This window comes from Camelus dromedarius, chromosome 15 (genome assembly GCF_036321535.1).
Source record: "Camelus dromedarius isolate mCamDro1 chromosome 15, mCamDro1.pat, whole genome shotgun sequence".
NCBI lineage: Eukaryota > Metazoa > Chordata > Mammalia > Artiodactyla > Camelidae > Camelus > Camelus dromedarius.
Window position 1 is genome coordinate 12395155 of NC_087450.1, and position 23262 is coordinate 12418416.

The window sequence follows — 23262 nt, forward strand, 5'->3', positions numbered from 1 at the left end:
CTGACTCCCAACTCTAGGAGTCCCCAGACCAACAGAATGGGGACAGGCTGCCTCCTGGCCCTGACTGCCCCTGTGCAGACTGTCCAGGAAGGGCCTGCTCATCTCTTGGGGAACACGTCATCCAGACCCTGGGGAACCCCAAGCTGACCCCCATTCCACTGGCTCCGGGAAGTACACTCAGGCAGGACAGCCCACCTGGAGCTCGGTCTCCGAGGCACCTCTCTCCCCAAAATTCCCAAGGATGCCCATGAGAGACCCTCCGTCTCAGGAGGACTCCTGTCCAACCAAAGACATTGGGAGTCACTAGGCCCCTGTGGCGACTACCTTGGGCTAGGCCAAAGTCCTCCTGGCCCACTCCCAGGCCAAACAGCCTCTTCAAGAGGAGCCATGTCCCTTGGCTCCAATCACAAATCAGGCCATCCGAGGGCCGGAGCCCTCTCCCCTGCTCCCATCTTGATTACCAAAGAAGCAGCGGGTCTCCCAGTGCCAAGAAACAAGCTATTTTATTTTAGAAGGACACCTAGACTGATGTCCACTATCCCCACATGAACCCTAGAGGAACGGAAGCCTAAGTCCTGTCCTGAGGGCCCCTGCCCCCTCCCCTGCATCAACCCCCAACAGCCCTGGGAAACCAAGCCACACCCCACCAACTCAAGACAGGCACAGTCACATACCAGGGCCCCCTCGAGGGCAAACACAGCTGCAGGCCCGGTCTTCTCCAGTGGCTCCATGCGGCGGCGCCAGCGGCGGCGGCGGAAGGCATCTGTCTTGCGATACTCCAGGTGGAACTTCCAGCCAAAGAGCGAGGCGTACTCCCAGCCCTCGCCCTCCGCCTCCGCCTGCCTGTGCTGCATCGGAAAACAGGGCAGACTGAAAAGCCGCTTGGCAGGTTGGCAGGGAGCCCTGGGTTGAGCTCCAGCTGTGCCCTTCCTGCTCCTACCCATCCTAGCCATCACCCTCCAGATGGGAAAACCCGGGAGGGCCACCTGGAGGAGAGGGGCTCTGAGCAGCTTCTGCAGCAACAAGAGCCCCAGGTCAGGAAATCAGGAGGAGAAGAGGCTCCCTGGGATGTGAGGAGATTCAAGGAGCCAGAAAGGGAAGGTAGACTGAGGAGTGATGAAAAACACTGGGCTTTTGGTTTGTTTGTTTATTTGGATTATGGGTGGATTTCGTGAATCCAAGGTTTTCTTGTCACTTCCTTTTTCATCTTCATATCCTGACTTTTAAAAATGGAAGCAGGCAAATCAGAGGCAAAATGAAGAGCCCATTCCCCAGCCCCAGGCTGTTTCTCCATAAGGCTAGGCCTGTGTCCGCTGTGGAGCGACCCCCACGCTTTTCCCAGGGACACTTTCCGCACCTGCGAGGAGCCCTGGAAGCCGCCTCCTACCCATCTCGTGACCTGAAACGACCCTCGGGTGCCCCCTCATGCCAGGCCATGAGCTCAGTGACAGTGCTAGTCCCAGAGGCCGGCTGCAGCCCTCTCCAGGAGTGACGCCTCTGTCCCCTGGGTGCCCTTACAGGGAGAGTGGAGTCTGTCTGGTTCATGACACCAGAAACAGCTCGTTGCCCAAAAGCCTTGCCTCTCCTGGGACCCAGCAACATTCCTCCCTAGTTTCTCTGTGCCCAAAGGGAGAGAAAGGGTATGGGCGTACTTGGCCTGCCAAAGGCAGTTCCTGGACTTGGGGAGCCCTAGTTCTTGAGCCGAAATTCCAGTGTGTGCTTGGGCAGGAAGGACACAGGCCAGGAGGGTTGTGGGGAGGCGGGCCCTCATGCTGTGCAGGACGCTGGCACCTGCGTGCCCCCAGAAGCAGGTGCACACACCGTTCACACATGCTCACTCTGAGCCTGTCTGTGTCCCGAGGGCACCTGGGCATGGCTGTGGGCATGTGTGCTCCCACTGTGTACACGTCCTCTGGTACACGCCCACCTTGGCCCCTTGACCAGCTGCCCACTCACACCCAGCAGCCCCCTTCTCCAAAGAATTGCCCTTGCTGGATGCAGCAGGCTCCCTGGGGAGGGTATGTGCCCAGCCCACCCCCTGCACCTCCCAGCCAATGACTGATGGCTAAGGCGGTACAAACCCCAGCCCCACTGTGTCCAGGTGAGGATGATCCTGTGGTGCTCCAAGTCTGAGCCTTCTCCCAAGTCACAGCTCAAGCCAAAGCTGACTACCTGAGACCACATCCTTGTTCCTGGCACTCCTGAGAGCACTGTCTCAATAAACCTCATACGGCCAAATCCTTGTCTCAGACTCTGTCCCCAGGATACCCAGCCAACAATACATTCTAGGTATGCCTTTCTACCTTCCAGGTCTGTGCGTGAATTCCAAGTGAGGTCCCTTGCAGGGTCATGGGCACCTGGCTGTTTTCTGTCAATGAGCATCTCTGCCAGTGCTGGGTGTGATCTGTGAGCATCTGTGCTTCTGCTGGCTGTGAGCTATGCGTGTGCTAGGTGTGATCTGTGAGCATCTCACGTGAGCCTGTGCCTTGTACATGTCCCCTACACATCTGCCTGTATCTGCGCCCTGCTGGCCTCCCCTCCCCAGGGCCTCACCCCCTTACCCCTGCCCCCCACCCACTGCACTCACCCTCTTCAGTGCCTCCATCTGGCTGAGGTCCCTCCTGCGCAGACGGACCCAGCGGCGCCGACGGTGTGTGTAGTACATCTTCTCGGCGGGGACCCAGTGCCTCGGCTTCCGGTCCGGGGGGATGGTGATGCTGTACTCCCAGCCTGGGGGAGGGGCACCCATCACTCACGGCCTGGCCATTCCTGGTCTCTTCACGTGGGGGAATGTTCACAGACTTCCAAACGGCCACTGACTCCCAATTTGTAGTCTGGAATGAGGGCTCACCTAGGAAGTCCCCCACCTGAAGCAGCCCAGTAAAGGCCAGTACCCCAGGCCCAGGGGCCCTGCACTCAGCTGGCCCCACCAGCCCATCTCTCGAGCTCCCCGGGGTGCTCACTGGGCTCCACATGCTGCCCACCTTGTTCATCAACGGCCCGATTGAGGTCCGTGGACCACTCTTCATCTTCCCACTTCCAGCCCAGTGGGCACTCGATGTCATCTTTGGGGAGCACCTTCTCCCCGTTCTAGGGCAACGCAGGCCAAACAAGGATGAGAAGAGACAGGCGTGATCAGGGAAGCTGAAAAGATGCAACTTGACAACGTACGTTCTCAAAACCCCAGATGTGACTCAGGGTCAGTGTCCGACCTGTGCCGGACTTCACGCCATCCCTCTGGAAACCAGAGCATGGGGGCTGGGGACGTGGGAGCAGGGAAGAAAATTCTTCTTCTCTCAGTCACAGGCCCACCTGGCCCCGACCATCCCCTTACCACGTCTGTGTAGTTGTCGCTCATGTAGATCCACTGGCCTCCAGGGAGCCGCGTCTGGTTCTCAAACACCTCCTCCACGAAGCTCAGGTGGCCCGCGTCGGTGTCATGAAGCAGGCTGCGGGTGGGGCTGGGTCAGAGCCTCTGCCACAGAGACACCCCCACCCATCCACGACCCCCTTCAGAGCACCCCTGGGGCCTGGGCCGACCCTCCTGCGTCAGTATCATCCCAACAATAAGAGAGTTGGGGGAGAGAGAGGACAGGCAGAGAGCCAAGGGGACCCAGGGAGACCCTTGCGGACAGAAGAGAATGTCACCATCAAGATAAAGGAAGAGAAAGAGAGGCCAGCTGAAGACGCCAAAAACCCGGTGGGGAGTTGAAGATCAATAGATAGCGTAGAAATGTAAAATGTTATCAAGCTATGTACTTAAGATTGGAGTATGTGACTATGATATATGTTATTCTTCAATGCTCAAAAAGTTTGGAAAAAAAAAAAAAACAACTGTTGAGAATCAACCAAACTGGACGAGAGAGAGGAGAAAAAGGTGGCGCTGGTGCTGAGATGGAGAAGGACAGGTTGCTCTGAGAGGCACTGAGAGAGAGGACCTCAGACACAGAGAGAGGGGTTCATATGCGGAGGAGGAAATGGGCTTTCTGAGGGGTCTTGGAGGAAAAGAACATAAATGATAAGTGCAAAGTCCAGTGGAGGCCAGCTTTGGTTTAATCGTAAAGGACTTTCCGATCATTAGCACCCCTCCGGGAGAGAATGCTACCTCGTGAGCCCCCAGTCCCGGGAGAGTTCAAGTGGAAGTCACCGTGACCAGTACAGGGGTGGTGGGAGTAGACAGAGGAATGAGTAGGGCCCAGGCTTTTCAGAGAAAGGGCTGGGGCAGACGGGGTCCCCAAGCCCACCCCGCCCATGACTCACGTCTTCTCTGGACACACGAACCAGTCTCCAGCCCAGGTCCAGCCGGCCGAGGGGCGGAAGCTGTCCTTGGGGAGCTTGATCTTGCCCGTGACATCAGAAAACTTGGGGTAGGTGAGTCCCGTTGTACCCCAGTTCCCGACCAGGGCCAGCTTGGTCTGGTTCTCATACTGGAGAGTGAGCAAAAGAGAAGTGAGTGGGGCCGTGGTAGCTTGGGGGCTGGGAGTGGGGAGGGCAGGCAGTTGGGCACTCACGGTTTCAGCAAAGACGGAGAGCTTGCCCTCAGCAAACTGGTTGAACTCCTTTTCATCCACAGAGAGCCCAAACCAGAGCCTGACCCGAATCTGTACTGGCATCCGGGCTCCGGGCATCCCCTCCATCGGATACTGGGTACCAGAGAAGGAGAGAAACCCACAGTCCCCTTCAGGGTCAGGATGTCTCAACTTGGAGGGGGGTCTCCAGGCCTGGGCATACTAGCTGACAACCCATCAGGTGTGTGCCCTGTTTGGGGGGCTTAGAATTTCATAGAAGAGGGGTATACGGTTAAGAAACCTGCCAAAATTCCTTCCCATCAAAGCTGACTGAATCATCACCCACTAGGTGCCCCCTGCAGACACATGTCTAGACCAGGACCCCCATTCTCCCCTCTCCCAACACATCATCTCTGTTCTCTTCTAGAACAGCACTTCCCAGTAGAACTTTCTGCTGCAATGGCGACGGTTTACATCTGCACAGTCCAAGGTACTAGCCCCACGTGGCAACTGAGTACTTAGAATGTAACTGGTGTGACTGAGAAACCAAAGTTTTCATTTTATTTAATCTTAATTCATTTAAATTTAAATAGCCACATCCATACTGGACAGTGCAGCTCTAGAACATGTCTCTAAAAGAGATAAAAAGGTCCAAAAGGGAAAGAGGTTAAAGCCTTCCACTTCACTTTCGGTTTTTTGTTTTGGGTTTTTTTTGTCTTTTTCAGCTGGATGTTAGGGTATCATCTGATATCCCTTCCCTTTCAAGTGTTTATCAGCATGTTAACCACTATTCACTGGTCTTTAACTGCTTTTTATCTTGAACCTTTCAGAAGCTCTGCCAAAACGGAATAACCACAACATCCCAACATAAAAAATGTATTCACCACAACTGCTTCACCATTTGCTTGAAATCAAGGGTCAGATATGGCCTGAGGAACAGAAGTTCCTCACTTGTGGAATAACAACACACGGTCCCTTAGTGGAAGTAACACATTAAGCACCGAGGCTTCAGGTGCTCACGTGAACTTGGAGGAGTGTCTCCTCTGGGGCAGGGAGCTGAGAGAGATGAGACAGTCATTTTGGTGAGTTCCGAGGAGGAAAGGGAGGCTGAGGGAAGGGCTCTCTAACCGGTAGAGGAGGCCTGGGTCCCCAGAGGGAGAGCCCAGGCCAGGTAAGAGGATGAGGAAGGGGCGTCATGCCAAGTCATTAATAGTCTCACCCTTCACCCCACCTCTCTGCCTTTGGTTCATCCTCAGTGAAGCCTGGAGGAGCCCCTGACCTGAAGTGTCACCCCTCGGAAACCTCCCCATGACTGTTCACTTCAGCCGTCCTCTCCCCTGGGGCGGTTAGCAGCCTTTTCCCCTCCAAACCACCAGCCCCAGGGAGATGGCAGGAATGCCTGACCCCCCCTTCCCCCTCCACCCCCAGTCTCTCCCCTGCCCTCCCCCAGACGGGGCCAGGCTGCCGGACCCAAAATAGCAACAGCAAATAAAGAAATGTCTAGTTTGGGGCTCCTCTCCCTCTCTGCTGGTGCTCATTTTTTCCAACTTTGGTTTAAGTTAAGAAACACCAATGTTTTCTTGGTCTCTGCTTGCTGCCAACATTTTTGTAGAGCTTGCTCCGGAGCTACTGGTGGGGCTCATAAACTAACTCAGTGGGGAAGACTTCGAGAAACAATTCTATATCTTTTTTTTTTCCGCTTGAGATCAGGGAAGTTTTTCAGTTTGCATTTCCCCAAGGCTGCAGGGCCAAAAGGTCAGAGCCCGATGCTCACCCTGTTCACCGGGTCTGCCAGGCGCACTCCTGCAGCCCCACCTCCACCGCAGCCTGACAGCCCTCCCTGGTTAGCCCCATTCAGATGTGGCCACTCCTCCACTTCCTCTCCCTCTGCCCTACCAGGCGAGGAGCTGGCTTAGGAGGGAGGAAAGCAGAATGCTAGGAGGTTAGGTTCTCACGAGGAACATGCCCCAGGTGGGAGGGGCAGCCCACTGCCTGACACCCCCACCCTCTTTCTAGACAAAGTTGGCTCTCCTCTGAAGTACCAATGACCCGCATGCAGAGATCTGTTCATCCCAGGCCTTAGGCTGGCCTCCAGTCATGGTGCTGGTGGAGCCTCCTCTCCCCAAGGGGCAAGGGAACACCCCACAGGGAAAAAGGGCAAAGAGGAGGGAAAACTAATATTCAATGATCACCCAGCTCCAGCAAGACCCATGACCTGTGTTACCTAATTCAGTCCTCAAAACCTGTGAAGGGAGCAGCCTGATCCTTACTTTATAGGTGGGAAGACAGCATTCAGAGAGGTTAGGCAATCTGCCCAAGGTCACACAGGATTCCAGCCTGCCCCGCAACCTGTCCACACATCCTGTACCATTGAAACCTGTTCTCTCTGCCCACCCCAGGGGGTAACAAGAATGACTGGTCAGTATATGAATAGATTGACCAACAGCCACTCAGAGGTTTGAGGCTAAAGTGAGTCCATGATGACTTCCTGGAAGAGGTGAGATGGGAGGAGGTCCTGGTATGGGTAGGAGGAAAGACATGGAGAGGGAAGGTGGAAGGCGAAGCAGTTTAACGATGCCAACAGAGCCGTGTGGAGTCAGCCGTACGTGGTGAGGGGCAGGCCTGCTGCCCCAGCCACACCTCCTCTAGCAGAGCGGCCTCAGTGACAGCCCTCCAAACAGGACCCTCCCTGGGCCGGGGCAGCCACAGCTCAGGGAGGGATTTCCCTGAACTGTGTCCCAACCAGCAGGCTGCAGTACCCCCATCCAGCAGCCTGCAGTACCCCCATCCAGCAGCCTGGGCTCCACATCCCCACGTTAACCCAGAGAGGAGGACAGAGGGTCTCCAGGAACCTGCTCACTTCCCCGCCAGCAGCCCCCAAGGCTGAGAGAAGATGGAGGGGGAGCAAGGATGGGTACTCGAGGAGAAAGGGCAGGAGAGGTGGGCGCAGGGTGATGGGGGGACAGGATTACTTGGCCCCAGTTCTCCAACGGGAGAGCCAGACACGAGCCTTCCTAAAGGGAGGAACTTGAGCCCCAGCGTGACTCCAGCTGGAGTCAAACCCCACTGGAGGGTGGAGGCAGGTCTGTGCAAGGGCTCTTAAAGGCTGGGAGTAGGGGCTTAGGCCCCCACTGGGGAGGGACCTAGCTGGAGAGGAGCACAGCCTGGAGGTTCAGCCCCTCATTCCTCCCCAGCGCCCCCCGATTCCAGCTCTCACCTGCTCACTTTCTAGACTAGGCGCTTGGGATCTAGGACTTGGTGGGGGAGAGAGGACAAGGGAAGTCATTCTATGCAAAGCCCTCAGTTCCTTCTGAGACCAGAGCCTAAAAACGCTGAGTCTGACAGAGAACAGGAGGGGAAACAGAAGGGGAGCGCACAGCTCTGGGGGTGAGAAGGTATGCACATGGCTTGAGGATAAAGAACCCACTTTCAGAAATATCGTCTGCAGCTTTCCACAATTCTTGCCGCAGTAGCTGGCGCCCCGGCGGGAGAAGAGGACCTCGTGGGCGGGCACCCGCTGGTACGCCACTCGCTTGTCTCCCTGCAGCATCCAAATGACGATGTCAGGCAGGCTGTTCTGGGGCTGGAGAGAAGGCGGCAGTCAGCGTAGGGACGGGGGCCACCCAAGCCCCCATCTTCAGCCCACCGTGAGCTTGTCTCCCCAGGCCTCTCCTCCCAGTTCCCACCCTTCGTGCTGCCCACCCACAGCCGCCCCTTTGACCTCCCAGGGCTGGCTGGGCACCTCTGTTGTCAGTGGCTATGAGCCCCCAAGGACAGGGCACCAGGCTGCCCCCGGCTCACACGAGGAGCCGGCCAAGAATTCACTGAGCTGCGTTCTCATTTTCTGGGAAGAGACACTCCTGCCTGAAGCCCTGAGCTTGGGTTCTTAGATCCCCTCCCCTGGTGGGCAGACAGATGCTCCCTGGGGGTAGACATCGGAGGATTTCATTTGACCCCAGAGATGACATCACACTCAAGATGCCACCTCCCCTTCCTCACCCCTGGGAGCAGCAGCGAATCCACAGGCGGTGTGTGCCCTCCCAGAGGACACCCCCCCCAACAGCAGGAACCCTTGAAGTCTGGCTCTTTTCTGGGCCTGGTGACACTGGGTTCTAAAAATGGTGACCAGCACAGAACAAAACTGCAGGGCCTTGAGCCCCTCGGAGCCTCCAGGCCTAAGAACTGCTCCCAGCTGTCTCACTCGGGAGAGATGGCCGGTTGGTTAAGTCCATCTGCTCCCAAGGCAGCTGAGCAGTGTGGGGAGGGCCTGGGTCTCTGAGCAGGGCTCCTGCTGAGAGCTGACTGCTGGCACCCTCCCCCTCCCTCAGCGTCTCCCAGGAGAGTCGCTTCATCGCTGGGAGGCTGGCACAGGCAAGGAAATTCAGGCTCAAAGAAGTAATAGAGAAAGGTTTCTGATTCTAAATATGCGTTCCTAACCCCGATACCAAGGGCTCTCCAAGTGCAGTCCCCAGAGCAGCAGCAGAAACACCTGGAAACCTGCTGGAAATGCAGATTCTCAGGCCCTACCCCAGAGATACAGGATCAGATGGGACTTGTACCCTGTTTTAACAAAACCTTCAGGGGATTCTGATGTACACTCAAATTTGAGAAATGCTCCTCAGTTTCCCTCATTGTCCACAGCACCCGTCTCACCTTAACCCCTCCCAGCCACGACACAACCTGTGCTGAGGGTTCCAGGGTCTGGGCCAGGATATGGAGGGCAGCCTGTGATCCACCCGAGGGGATGGTCCACAGCCCCTTTGGGGGTCAGCCTGGGGCTGAACAACACAGTGTCCCCACAGGTAACTGGCCACAGACCCGAGGCCCCGCTCAGGGATGAGCCCAGAGCTTACTCTCAGGGACCAACATTTCGGGCTGCCTTCCCCTCCTGAGCATCCCTTCCACCTCCTGGACCTCACTCTCCCCTTCAACAAGTCGCTCCTCCAGAAGCCCCTCTCAGGCCCTGCCCTTCTCTGCACACTCCTTCTGGAGATCCTTCCTCACCATCTCCCCCATCCCCCCCCAGGGGTCCCATGTGGCTCTGACCAGAGTGGACAGCAGTTGTGTCCGCCTGTGACATACGAGCAGACCTTTCTCCTCATTCTGGACAAGTCTGCGGTCTGCCTATTGCCCTGGGGAACTGGATGGGGGCATCTGCCCCAGGGGGCAGGGATGGGGGTACATACAGGTGCAGAGTGACTGCAGGTGCAGCCTCCTGAGGCCCGGGGCTGAGGGGCATCCAGGAAGGCAGGAAACACATGGCCCCGGGAGAGGCAGGTTTGAGGCCAACAGCAGACAGGTCGGTGGGGAGAAGAAGTCGGGTCCCTGGGGAAGCAGGCCCTGGCACTGGACCTGGAGCCAGGCGCCCTACATTCTGGTCCCAGCTCTGTCTCTGACATACTTTGGCAGCGTTTATTAAGCACATTTCTTGAGCACATTTGGGGGCATTTATCGAGCACCTACTACATGCCAGGCTCTGTGCTGGGACCCACAATACCCAGTATCCCATTGTATCCTCTCTTCTCCTTTGGTGAATGGGGACATGGAGGCTCAGAGAGGTTAAGTCACCTGCCCAAGGTCACCCAGCAATGGAGCCAGCATAGCATCATGGTCCAGACAGTCCCCATGTCCCTCCCAGTTCTGATGCTCCTGGCAGGAAGGAAGGCACCTCATCTGCCAGGGTTAGCTACCTCATCTGCCAGGGCACGCAGACGCAGGAGCCAGTCCTCAGCCTGCTCCAGGGTGGTGGTGAGCTCACTGTGGCCAAGCTTCAGGGCCTGAGCTGCCTCAGTGATCTGGCTCAGGTGACGGGTGCGCAGCTGGTACAAGTACTGGTCCAGGTGGGTGGCGGAGGGCGTCTCTTGGACATTGCCCAGGGGCTGGCTGTGACAGAGAGACGGCATGTGAACTTTCCCAGGTCCAGGCACACACATGCATTTACACACAGTGCACAGGGCCCCACAACAGGCGTCACCCCCTCAGCCTACCTGCTGGGTGCTCCGTGTGCCCTGGGTGACTTCTCCAGCCTGATGAGAGGCACAGCCACCTCTTCCAGAAAGCCTTCCCCAATCACACTGCCCAGTGTGCCTCTCGCTCTGAAGTCCCCCAGCCCTTTATTCTGAGGCTGCCTGTCTAGAACTTATGCTCAGCCTCCAGTTGGGTGAGTTCTTTCGCATGTGTGTCCCCTCTGCCCGACTGACTGCAAGCCCCCAGAGGCCCAGTGAGTCCCTCCCTGACCCCACATCCTCGTCATAGAGTAGAGGCCGATGCGCTAAGCTGCCCTCGGCTGAAATGAATTCATTCTGTTGTAAGCACACTTTCTTCAAGAAGGAAATTTATGGACCCCTGACAAGCCACTGCAGACACTGTGGGGAGGCCGGCAGCCAGCAATACACATGTGTCGACCCAGTGCGGCCCCACAACAGCCCTCCCAGAACCCTCTGCCTTAGGAAGCCTTTGGAGAGGAGATGGGGGGTACACACTGTCCCAGAAACACAGCCCTAGGCCCCTAAGTGGGGGGTTGGGTTTAAACTCAATCCTATTTGGAGGCAAAGAACTCTGACCCTCTCCCATCCTCTCCAAAGGTTGGGCTCCCTAAACGTCCTCCACGTGGCTCTTGCTGGGCATACCAAGCCCCAGAGAGACCGGGGTCGGTCAGCACACACACAAGCATCGTACAGGACAGGACGGGCTGGATGGGGATGTCTGTGCTCTTCCTCACCAAGCAGGACCCCTCCAGCTTACCCCCACTGGAGGGTGAGGGGGGCCGCCCCACCCCCACCCCACCCCCACTGAGCCCTTGACTCCCAACCAGGACATCAGTCAAACCTGCTCGCCAGTTCTGCTCCCAGCACTTGCAGCCACCCCCCCACCTCACGCTCCCCTCCCCGCGGTGTCTCGACTCCCGGCTCCCGGCTGATTTATTTTTCTGCCAATTTCCCGGAGCTATGCAGAACCAATTACCGCCGGGCGCAGCGGCACCGCCGCCGCCAGATACACCACTCTGGCAGGCCCTCGGCGCACTACATTTTTCCTGTTATTTTTTTTAATTGAATTTTTAGGGTGGGGGGAGCGGTACGCAAACTCCATCTCAGGAAACTTAAGCCCCAGGGCCTGTCTCAGGTCACGTACTGCACACCCTGTGGTAATATAATATTTACTGCCCCGAGGGTGCCTCGGATGGGGCTGCCCCAGGCCAGGAGAGGGGCGGCCTCCAGCACTGGCCCACTCGAACGGGGCGGAGGGGCATGCTCGGTGGGTAAAGGGGGGCCTGGGCCAGAGTCCTGGGCTGGGCCTGCCTGGGAAGGAGGCCTGAGTGGGCCTGAGGGTGGGGGCCGGTGGGTCTGGAGAAGGATGTGGAGAGGCAAGCCAACCGGGGTGATTTACGCTCCCAGCCTGGGTCGGGAGCTGGGAGGGACTGCCACACAGACCACCAAAGGGAGATTTTCATGGAGGCCACCAGCCCAGCCAAGACTCCCCAAGAAAAAGCCAGGACCCATAACTACCACTAACAAGATGTCTTGGCCCTTTCCCACCCCTCAAAAGCACAGAACAGGGGGCATGGGAAGAAAAGGAGACCCAGAGGAGGAAGGTGGATGACAGTATACCCCCAGGCCCAAACAGAAGCCGTGGCCCTGCCACCTGGCTGACTTGGAAATGGCAGGTGGGCCCAGGGCAGGGCTCAGCACAGGCACAAAGTCGCTGCCTGCTCCTGTGATGAGTGGATGCCTTTATCAGGGACAGCAGTGGGGAGGGGCCATGTCCAGCCCAGAAGGTAACTGGCAGCTGGGTCATTCATTTCACTCCTTGTGAGCATCAGCTCTGCTGGGCCTGGCTGGAGGCTGGGTCCAGAGACGAGACACAGCCCTGCCCTTGGGGAGCCCCTGGAAGAGACAGGTAAGCTAGATAAATCCCCTCTGAGCAGCCTCAGGGTCAGGGGTACTTCCTGGAGGAAGTGGCCTCAAGCCGCACTGGCAGAGCTGGTTAGGCCAAGAAGAGCAGGAAGGGCGCCCTGGCCAAAGGGGCGGCGTGTGTACAATGCCTCAGAAGCAGGTGGGAGCACATGCAGGGCGCTGAGCCAGCCCAGAGGTTCCGAGGGGCAGGAAGGTAAGCCCACTGGGGTCCAGGAGGCAGGGAGTGGGGACAGAGGCCCATCCACCAGGACAAGAGCTGCGACTTTTCCTAAAAGCAACAGGAGCCACGGCAGGGCTCAAGCGGAGGTGGCACAGTAGTGTTAGGAAGGTCACAGAGAATGAGTTGGACGTGCTGGTGGAGATGTGCTGCTGGCAGTTGGGCCCACAGGTTGAAAGATGAGAGGTAAGGGCTGGGCTGGAAGAACAGAGTGGGCACCACTGGTGGTGGGGAGAGGGCTCCCAGGGAGATGAGGCAGGAGACGGTCAGACAGAATGAAGGACACTGATGTTGGAGCCATGGGCAGGGGCTGGCTGGAGGAACGTGGGAGCTGCTGGTGGTCAGCTATCGAGAGCTAGCTCAGGGTCCCCGCACCTGGATGCCCGTGTTGTGGCCCCAGGGCTATTGGTGGCCTTGGGTGGTGCCTGAAGGAACTGGTCCTGAAGCCTGGCGATGCATTGCCAAGAGGATGGGACCCTCCTCACAAGACCCTGACCTGGGACCAGGGTTTCCCAGGAGGCCCCCGGCCACGGTCTACCCCCAGGAGGATGACTCAAGGGGCCAGTCTTTGGCAGAAGCATTTTGGTCGAGTCCTCCAAGAACGGAGCCCTTCTTGGGAACACAGCAGCAGCCCAGGACTTGGGACCCACCCATCTCAGATGTTTCAAGCACCTTCGTCCTGCCAAGGTCCACACCACGCATGGGTCACGAGCAGAGTGGGTGAACCCAGAGCCCCGGCCCGCCCTCCACACCCGAGGCTGTCGGGCGGGCAGCGGGGCACAGTCAGTCACTCTGCAGCACCCCTCCCCTCCTGCTGACAGTGCCCCCGTGTGCCCCTCTAGCCTCCCTCTGACCTCCGACCTCCAGACCGCAGATGCCCACAGGCAGCTCCCCCAGCCGTGAACTCCTCCTCCTCCCACAAGCCTGCTCTCCTCCTGCTGAGCCCTCCAGAAACTGTGCTGCTGCCCACCCGCTGCTCTGGCCAGAGCCAGGGGATCGATTCTGGGACTTCCTTGGGCCCCACACCCGCCAGCATCACGTCCTGTCCAGGACGGAGCGGCAGAGCGAGGGGTTCAGCCACTTACAAGGCGCGTGAATCTGGGCAGTTAACCTCTCCCTGCCTCAGTTTCCTCATCTACAAAATGTGCATCATTCCCCTTCTTACCTCCTAAGATTTTTATGATTAGTTAATACACATGAAATTCTCAGCACAGCACCTGGAGCAGAAAGCGCTCCTCGTGAGGCCGTTCCCACCATGATGCCTCCTCAATGGTCCAGGCCGCCCTCTGCTTCTCTCGCCCCCCTCCCCGTGCCTCGGGCCATGCCCTTGTCCAGTCTCCCCTCACCACCATGCCTGGCCCAGCCCTTGCTCTGCAGCCAGAGTGAGCATCTGAACCCCTGGGGACCCCTGTGCTCCCAATGTCCCCCGGGGCTGAGCTTGCCCATGTGAATCCCGAAGGCCTGTCTCAGCTGGACTTCAGCTGCCCCAGAGGCAGCAGGCTTTGCAGGCTTCTGTGCCTTTGCCTGGCAGTCCCCTCTCCAAAGGCTGACTCCTCCTCCTCCAGAGTTCACATGGGGCATCCCCTTCTCCAGGAAGCTTCCCTGAATTAGATTGGCTTAAGCCCCTCCTGCTCTGAGCTCCCAGGGCACCTGCCTCGAGCCCCCCAACTTGCTTTCTCCTTCATTTGCTCGCTTCTGCGGTGTTACCCCAGGGAGGGCTGAGGCTGCACCCTTCTCATCATGATTTGGGCGCCTGGCACGAAGCCTACCAGGCCTCAGGGAGGTTTGGAGAAGTAGTGAATGACTGTCTGGGGGGCAGGGGCATTTCAGATAAAGACGCACTTCCCAGCTGGGGTGCAGAAGACCAGGAGGGGCACGGCCGCAGGCAGCCACAGTCTCTCATTCACAGCATGAAGGCATTTCTCATACATTCAACAGGGGCTAGGGTGGTAAGATTTAGAGTGGGGCATAGAATACACCTGCATATATTCACATTCAATCCTAGAAAAGTAGAAAGACTGCCTTTTATTATGAAATCCATTTAACAGCAGGAAAAACTGAGATCCAGAGAAGTGAAGCTGCCGAAAGCCACAAAGCTAGTTAATGGGATGACAATCAAAGTCTTCTGACATTTCTTCTCCTTAATAATAATTAAGGAGAAGTTACTTCCTGAGGACTGGGCAGTTTGCTTGTGTGATATTATGAAGCAGTTATTCCTGCCATAATGTTGAAGATGAGGAAACCAAGGTTCTGAGCAGGTGGGTGGGGAGCGAGGGACACCCAGCCATGGAGATGTTGAGATGCTCCCTCTTCCGCCGGGGCCCTGGTTCCCCTGTTCTCCTTCACCCCAAGGGCCCCCCTTTTCCTGAAGTTGACAATCAGCCGTGTCAAGAGAAGGCTAAACAGAAACCGTGCTCCCCGACATGGCCTTGGGGGAAGGAGGGGCGCCATCACCCCCACCAGCCAGCTCCTCCTGGAGATTCCATCAGGGAAATAAGAGGTCGGGGATCAGAGACACAATGCTCCCCATTCAGGTGAGCCGGGCCGCCCCAGGCCCGCAGCTGCCGCGCTGCAGGGAGATTTATGACCTGCTCTAAATGTCACCTTTTCAACTCCCCGCGCTGGCTCCACCACCTTTGGACTCAGCACGGGCTGGACTGCTGGCCAAGCGTGGCTGGGGAGACGTGCCGTCGCTCACTGCCACACACGAACACTCCCAGGGAAAGGGCCCGGCTGAGCCAGGAGGGGAGGGCGCGCGGGTGCCAGGCACCCCCTACCTGCAGTCTGCGATGAGCTCATCCATCAGCTGAGCCACCAGGGAGTCCACGTCCTCGCTGGAGCACTGTGCCTTCAGGGCCAAGTGGACTTGCTCCAGGCCAGCTTCCTGTGGAACAGGCAGGCAGCGGTCGGGTCACCGCAGAGCGGACCCCTAACCCCCAGGCCCCGTCACCACGGCCCAGTCCCTGAACCAAAAAGGAGAGAACAATTAGAGCAAAGAAGGCAGAGGCCAGAGGCCCCAAACCAGCGTCTGTCCAGAGCGCCCCACACCAAGCAGACCCAAATTCCCAAGCCTGGAACTCCCACCCCTCGCGTGTGCAGGCTGCGAGACAACTCCATTGCATTCCACGCTCCACCAGCCCCCGTCAAGCCAGGTCTGACGTCTCACAGGTAAGTGACCTCGGAGCTCCCCCACCCCAGGCTCTTTCCTTTCCAGCCCTACCACCCAAGCAGGCTTGAATCACAGCCTCCTTCCCTAAGGAGTTCAGACGACCTGTGATATCAGGGTGGTCCCTCTCTAAACTCCTAGGGCCATGTGGTTCCCCAGTTTTCTCTGGTTTGTTCTCTGGAACTCGCCTCCATGGGCCTCGGGCCTGAGCAGGGGGGCGAGATATCTCACAGAACAGCCCTCAGGCCAAGGACTTGCCCCTCAGTCCCCCCTCTCTTCTCCCCACCTCAGCATTCCCAATTGCGAGCCGTGTGCTCCACGCTGGGGCCCCCAAGCTGGAGGCAGACAGGCCCTGGAAAGAACGCCCAGCCCCTGCCCTCAGGGAACAGCTTGGGAGAGAATGGCTGGTCCAGAAGATGCTGCATTTGCACAGCATCAACCCCAAGTTCTCCCAAACCTGGGTGTTGGCCAGTCCCCTCCCTCCCAGACAGCTGCCGGTCTTGGGGAAGGCACAGGCTTCCACAGCCCCCACTCGGCCCTGCATCCCCTCCCAGCCACTCTAATGTTCCCATCCCCCCTTTCCCTTCCCACTCTCCCTCCTCGCTGTGCTCACCTCCTCACCACCACCACAGACACGCCCAAGCCTCTCCAACCCCCCTCCCACCACCCTGCTGCCCCGCACGCACCCCCGACAGCACGGCCACACCTGCCTCCCCCATGCTTCCAGGGACCACGCATCTCGTGGGCGCACCTCCACCCCGAGCCTCACAGAAACAGCCAGGGGCCACCGCCAGGATCATCAGCGGCCTGCCCTTGGCCTCCACATCTCTGCCCACTTTGATTCTCCTCTGGTCTCTGGCCAAGCGCCAGGCCCGCAACTCCCAGCCTCCACCAGAAACCCCGGGCCATGTCCTCATCAGGACTCATCGCCTGACCTCGGGGCCCCTGCTCCTCTCCCCAGCTTCCCAATTCCCCAGCCACCGGAGCCCCTGCTCACGGCCCTTCCTCCTCCCCAACCCAACAGGCCAACAAGTCCTTAGATCTCAATCCTGTATTCTTCCCCCTGATGTCAGCGCCCTCCCAGAGCCACGCCATGCCCCACTGGACCCCTACAACGGCATCCTAACCTGCGCCCAGCTCCCCTCCCTGGATGCGGCCCCCTCGCTGCCCTGCGAGGCTGACCTGATGCTCCCTGGCCCCTCCCTCCTCCAAGCCCCCCTCCCTAAGTACTCCTGTAGTGTCACCTGAACTTAAGTTTGGAGCCTCCACAGGAGCCAGCACTCTCCTTTACTCAACTGACCCCTGAAGGCAGGGGCAGCTCCTTGTTCACGTCTACCCTCTAGCTAGAAGTTTCCAGCACAACCTTTGATTGTGGAGTCAAAGGCATTTGATGAATGAATGAATGAATGAAAGGCTGCAGGCTCGGTCCTGCTGATTGCCACGTGGTTTCTCCTGGCCCTTTCTCTGTGCTTCTCCCACATCAGACTGGGGGCGTCCCCCCAGGACTGTGCTCCCTCCCTCTCCTCTCTTCCCAGGATGCAGGGCAGGATCGCAAGCCTGGCCCGGTCAGGACGCAGGGGACTCCAGGCACCGTGAGGTCTGCAGACTTAGCCCCCACGGGGGCAGGTCTGAGGACACCCATCGGACATGCGTGCGCAGGGCGCTGGGTGGGGCCCGCTTCCACTCACCAGCCGGTCGGCAATCCTGAGCAGCTGGTTCTGAGCCTCGACTCTGTGGCTGATGTCCTCCCAGTAGGATGACAGCACCACCACGGGCTTCACGTTGCCCCAGGGCAAGTAGTAGTAGTGGCACCCTGGAAGGACGCACGGGCCTGGTGCTGAGCGGAGCGGAGGGGCGGCGGGGAACGAGCAGGATGGAGGCAGGCACCTGCTCCCCCACTAAGAACTCCAGTGGACACACGTGGCATGGCCACTGCTCCCCAGTGCCCAGACAAGGTGCTGGAGCTCCTTTCATGCGTTGAACAGAGAGCTGCCACTCTCACTAGGGCCCCTTAGCACCTTAAAACCGAGGGGTGGCTAGAAGGACCCTGGGAATCCCACATTCTCCAGAATCTCCACACCAAGCCCCACAGCCGCCAGATAATAAATGATTGGGACCAGGTCAGGACCAACACTGACCACCGCCAACTCAATCTGTGGGTCCCAGCAACCATCTGGAGGTGAGCAGAGAGACGCAGCACAACGGGGAGCAGACCAGGGGGTCCCCCAAACAGGTGTGCCCAGGCCAGGGCCGTCGGGCAAGCCTCCAGCAGGGGACAGGATGTAGGGCTCGGCCCCCACTCTGTGGTCGGGGTCCCAGCCAGGAGCACAGCCTCTGGCCTCACCGTCAAAGACCGCCCGGCTGTACTGGGTGGTGGAGGCCAGCGGCAGGCAGGTCGTGTCGAACTTGTTCCCGTAGTTCCCGATGCTGACCTCGAACTGGACGGCATCGTCGACGTCCTGCAGCATGGTGGCCGAGTAGAAGGCGGCGAAGAGGGAGTACTTGCGCCTTCGGAGGTACTTCTGGGAGCAGGGAGGGCCGGGGTCAGGGGGGAAGGAAGGAACACACCCATGCGGGGAGGGGCCACACATCTGGCAGGCCCTGGCACCCAGTGGATCCTGGCTGGACAGATGCGTGGTGAGTGGTCCAGCTCAGCAGCGGGGCCCAGATTTGGTCAAGTTGGAGCAAACTCATCCCAGGCCTGGGTGCCTGGCCATGTTCCTCTACGAAGGCTGGCTCCTCCAAGATCATGCACAGACAAGCGGCCATGGCACCACTACCCCAGGGAGCCAGTCTCCCACGTCTGCTGTCCAGAAGGGGCCGAAGCCTCTAACCCCCCCGTGCCCCTGCCCAGAGCGCCCAGCCCACACTGCTCCATTTCTCCACAACAGCCAGCTCTGAGCATCCACAGGCTGCCCGTGTGTTTGAGATGAATGAATCCCACTGCCCCGCCAGACATGGGGCACAGGGCTGAGGACGCGGCAGGAACTCAACTACACATCCCAGTCTGAACCAAGATGGCACTACGATCCCCTTTGTAGAGGCAGAGAGAAGAGGGTTTACACAGCTGGGTCGTTAGATCACGGACATAATCATCACGCACCGAGTGCTGACTGAATACAGGCATGAATTAATTTAATTCTCCCAACAATCTTATGAGGTGAGTGTAACTATTACCCCCACGTTACACACAGGGAAAATGACACAACTGGTCAGTGGCCAAGCCAGAATGCAAACCAGTACCGGCTGATTATCTGAAAGCTTAAACCACCAGGCAGACTCCATACGGCTGCCTCCTGGATGCCACGCCCAGCTTCACCACTTGCTGCTCTGATACACTTAAGCCTCAGTTTTCTCATCTGTAAAATGGAGATACTGATAGCAGCCACCTCACGGGTGCTGGGAGGACTCAATGACATCAACAGTGTCACAAGCGCAGTGTCTGACACCGGGTCGGGGATTAGTAAGTGTTCGCTCTTCTTACGTTATTATTATAAAAGAGCCTCTCATTTTGCACCAAGCTCTAGACTTTAAAATACTTTCATTTATCTTTTTTGTGCCCCTGCACATTGCTTACGGAGGCAGGGCAGGTGTTGGGTTACTCTGAGGCCCAGAGGTGTGGAGACACAGGAGAGCGGGCCAAGCTGAGCCCTCCTCTCTCCGCCAGGGCACATTGAAGCCAGCCCCACTTGGCCACCACCCTCCTCGTCCCTCCCAGAGCCACACCCCTCACCTCCACCCGAAGGATGTCATCCGCGGGGAGGTCCTCCACCTTCTGCTCGCTGTGCTCTACCAGCTTGGTCTCCAGGGAGAGCAGAAGCCGGCCTCGGTAGGCGACGCCCTCCCCCTGAGAGGGGAGGCTGGGTCACCAGGAGCAGGGGTGGTGGAGGGGAGAAGGGGAAGGAAAGGAGCCTGATCTGGCCCTGAGGTCACTCATCTCCCAGGCAACCAGGAGCGCCCTGAGCCACATCCCATTACTCTGCAGATGAGGAAATGGTGGCCCAGAGCATTCAGGGGACACGCCACCCAGGTGGTCAGTAGCAGAGTCCAGTCTCACCAGGGGAGAATAAAACCTGATAGAGCCTGGGTCCCTCAGGTGCTGGGAAAACGGGAGAAGGGGGGCAGGTGTCAGGCTGGCCCTGAAGGAGTGGCAAAAGGGAGGGAAGAAGGGGCCAGGAGGGGCCAAGTGGAAGGAGCAGGTGGCCCTGGGCCCACTCAAGCCCCATCAGGTCCCTGGAGTCCAGGCCGGCTGCAGATACTGCCCAGCCCAGGCTGGAAGACCCCGCACACAGGCCTGGGGATCGGGACTACGGGTTCCGGTCTGGCTCACCTTGCCTGTGTTGAGCTCCGCATAGGGGTCCGGGAAGCCAGTGAACTCCCTGGGGCTGCCGTAGAGGTTAACGTAGCAGGGCCCGAAGGTAGGGAGGAAGCCCAGGTGGTCGTCCACTGGGAAACACAAGTGCGGATCAGAGGGGCCTGCCCAGCGGGGCCTTCTAGCGCTCAACTCAGCCCCCTTCGGGCCAGAGCCCATCGCCAGCCCTCAGTTCCTCGCACATGCACCGGGTGCAGCCCCCGATGAGAGCTACCACCGTCTCCCTCTAACCCTCACCACCACCCTGAGATACGGACATGCGCACTGCTTCTACCAGCCTTGTTTCGCAGAGGAGGGAACTGAGGCCAAGATGAAAGGGAACATACAACTACACAGAGACCTGACCCAAAATGGTCTAACCCTTAGCACACGCATTCAGCCAGCACGCAAAGCTGGGGCTCAGGGACCCCCACTGCCCTGTCCCTCTCAGGCCGCCCCGTGTCCTACACCCCATCCTCATGTGTACTTCCCGCCTGGGAAGTGGCACAAAGGAGACCCAAGGGCCTGGTGACCAGAGACGCCATCTCCCAAACACCAGGGATGGGCCCCAGCTCGATGTCACCCCACATACAGGGCAGCCCCCGGGTACATGTCTTCTCCACCCTTGTACCCTTACAAAGTTGAGACAGACCGCCTAATAGCCTGTACTCACCCTGGCATCTCCTTCCTCACCCCCACCCCCCGCCCACACTGTACAAAGAACCATCTTTCAGTGGAGCAGGTTGGAGAAGAGTTTGAGAATTACACTAACGATGAGAGAAAATCTCTTCTCCACATCATCTCCATCCTTTTTGGAGGCCCGCTTTTGTTAATGTCATGATTTTCCAGTTGACAACCTAGCTTCCCAGGATGGGACATCACCGGCCGCACTCTGAGAATCCTGAGAACCAGGGTGTCCCTTTTAGAGGAAGGAGGAAGGGGCGTTTCCAGAATGCCAAAGGTGGGAGGTGGGCCCAGGAGCAGGAACCATCAGGGATGCTCCAATCCATAAGAACACGGGTGAGGCGAGGATGGCACAAAATAAATGGCCTCAGCAAGGAAGTACTTGAGCCAGACCCAAGGACTGAATGCAGACTCTTGAGTGCCGAGACCCTGGGACTGGAAGCCATCCCCGGGGGTAAGATCTTACCAACCGGAAGGCAGGAGCATGCCTCCCCTAGAGCCCTGCACCCATCGTCACTCGCCCTCCAGTCCCTGGTACATGCAGGGCTCAGGCATGTGGAACTGGGGTGGGAGGCCCAGGCGGACGGAACTGATGTGAGCACTACCAATTATCTGTACTCATCATCGCGACTGTAATTTACCTTGTGAATTTGAACTTCAAGAGTTTGCAACTCACCCTGGCCTCCTCCTGGTCCCCGAGAGCCCTTACACTGGCCCGGCCTCATCGTGGACCCCCACGCCAGTTCCACCCACTCCCTGCTGGAGACAGTGAACTCCCTGGAGCATCAGAGCTCAGCAGATTCAGGAAGCGGGTTTACAGGGTGGGAGGGAATCGCCTTTAAAGCATTCCAAGCAATTTACATATTCAACCGAGGTTGTGAGGTAATGGCCAAAAGTAAGCTCTGGGGCTGAGGTGGGTAATCTCAGTTCCACCTCAGACAAATCAAAAACTTCCCCACAACCAGCACCCTTTCCGCTCCAGCAAAAACCTCACAGCCCACCCCCTCGGCATCCTGGAGGTGAAGGCACGTACGGTCTGAGGCTGGAGGAGGCTTGACCACGCCTGCAGGCTCCTCTGTAGCATAAAGAAATGGAAAAGGGGTTAGGATGGGCAAGGCTGAGTGGAGGACTGGTTAGGTGAACAGGGCGTGCGGATGGACAGTTGATAGACAGACAGACAGACAGATGGAAAGACAGCTCCTGGACAGGGAAACAGATGTGGCCCAAGGCCCCAGCCCCAGCCCAGCTGTGAACGTATCACACACTAAGGCATCACCACGCACCCCTCAGCCAGACTCAGCCCCAGTGCCATCGCGAGCACTCGGGTCCTTGCCAGTGGCTGCCTGCATGGCTGTGTGCTCTGCTTGCTGGTGGAAAACTGGACCAGACGCTTGACTCAATACATCCAAGAAATAACACAGAAAAGAAAATGTGCTTTTCCATATCATAGCCAGGTAAGTGAGGAAAACAAAGTACAGACACAAAGACAGGGTGGGGGAAACGTGGAAGGGCCAGAGCTGGGCAGTGAGACACACCCAGCACCCCACCCTACAGGCAGGTTGATGCCTCTCTCGGAGTTGGCATTTCAAGGCACAAGATCTCCACCTAGTGGTCATTTCCAGTATTACCACTGAGGGCCCCATGTTGCATTTTCACAACAGCAGGCACTGGGGTCTGGGGTCTGGCTTCTGGCACCTGTTGTTTCAAATGAAGCAGTGCCAGACACAGCTCATTAGCTGAAATTTCTATACTTGAGTGTACCCTAAATGCTGCTAAGGGGTGTCTAGAAATAAGAGAAGCAAGGGAGGAGATGGTCTCGAGTACTTTCAGCATCCTGGAATCCGTCCCTCACATCCAGGAAGGTACAAGATGCCCCCAAAGGAGTCGGCACCCCTCAGTCTCCTTCCGCCATCCTCTCTGATTCTGTCTCTTCCCACAAGACCTTGTGTCTGACCCTCCCTGTCTCCTCCTCCAACCATCTTAGTGTAACCAAATCTGGGGTCCTGACTGGCCTAGGGATGTGTTTGGTGAAACGAATATTTTCATTCACTGGTCACCTTTACCTACTGGTCTCCTTAAAAAAGAATAAAAATACCCACTGCTATTTCCTATAGCTCCCCAGTTGGAGTTAAGAGCCAAGAGTGGAGCAAAACATCGTGAAGGAAGAATGAGCAGAGACGCAGAAAGAAAGAGCGTGGAGACGAGAGGAGAGGGAACGTGGACTCTGGATACGAGGACAGGGCTGACCCAGTGAGCACGGACTGCAGCAAGGAGGGTGAGACCAGACTCCAGGGGGGCTGCAGGCCCCCGGACCCAGGCCCTCAGCTCTCCACAGCCGGCCTCAGCTAGGAACGCCGGCTGGCAGAAGCCAGAGCTGCAGAAACCATAATTCATGGCCATTTTCGTGTCCACAGGAATAGGTT

At 58.0% G+C, this 23262-nt stretch overlaps 1 protein-coding gene across 22 annotated transcripts in view; it reads right to left on the reverse strand.

Annotated features, from left to right (window-relative positions):
• DYSF (dysferlin) overlaps positions 1 to 23262 on the reverse strand; it is a 201700-nt gene that overhangs the window by 95316 nt on the left and 83122 nt on the right. For 13 of the 22 annotated variants that reach the window (XM_064494404.1, XM_010994648.3, XM_010994643.3 and 10 more), the window contains 14 exons: positions 21873 to 21914; positions 20135 to 20250; positions 19538 to 19651; positions 18149 to 18326; positions 17493 to 17617; positions 15416 to 15522; positions 10199 to 10391; positions 7936 to 8091; positions 4512 to 4643; positions 4261 to 4427; positions 3335 to 3449; positions 2985 to 3090; positions 2588 to 2730; positions 675 to 848 (listed from right to left, as the gene is read on the reverse strand). In XM_064494404.1, the coding sequence (XP_064350474.1) occupies positions 675 to 848; positions 2588 to 2730; positions 2985 to 3090; positions 3335 to 3449; positions 4261 to 4427; positions 4512 to 4643; positions 7936 to 8091; positions 10199 to 10391; positions 15416 to 15522; positions 17493 to 17617; positions 18149 to 18326; positions 19538 to 19651; positions 20135 to 20250; positions 21873 to 21914 (1868 nt within the window). The remainder of the gene's footprint in view (positions 1 to 674; positions 849 to 2587; positions 2731 to 2984; positions 3091 to 3334; positions 3450 to 4260; positions 4428 to 4511; positions 4644 to 7935; positions 8092 to 10198; positions 10392 to 15415; positions 15523 to 17492; positions 17618 to 18148; positions 18327 to 19537; positions 19652 to 20134; positions 20251 to 21872; positions 21915 to 23262) is intronic. The other 9 variants (XM_010994650.3, XM_010994646.3, XM_031467257.2 and 6 more) reach the window with 1 other exon arrangement.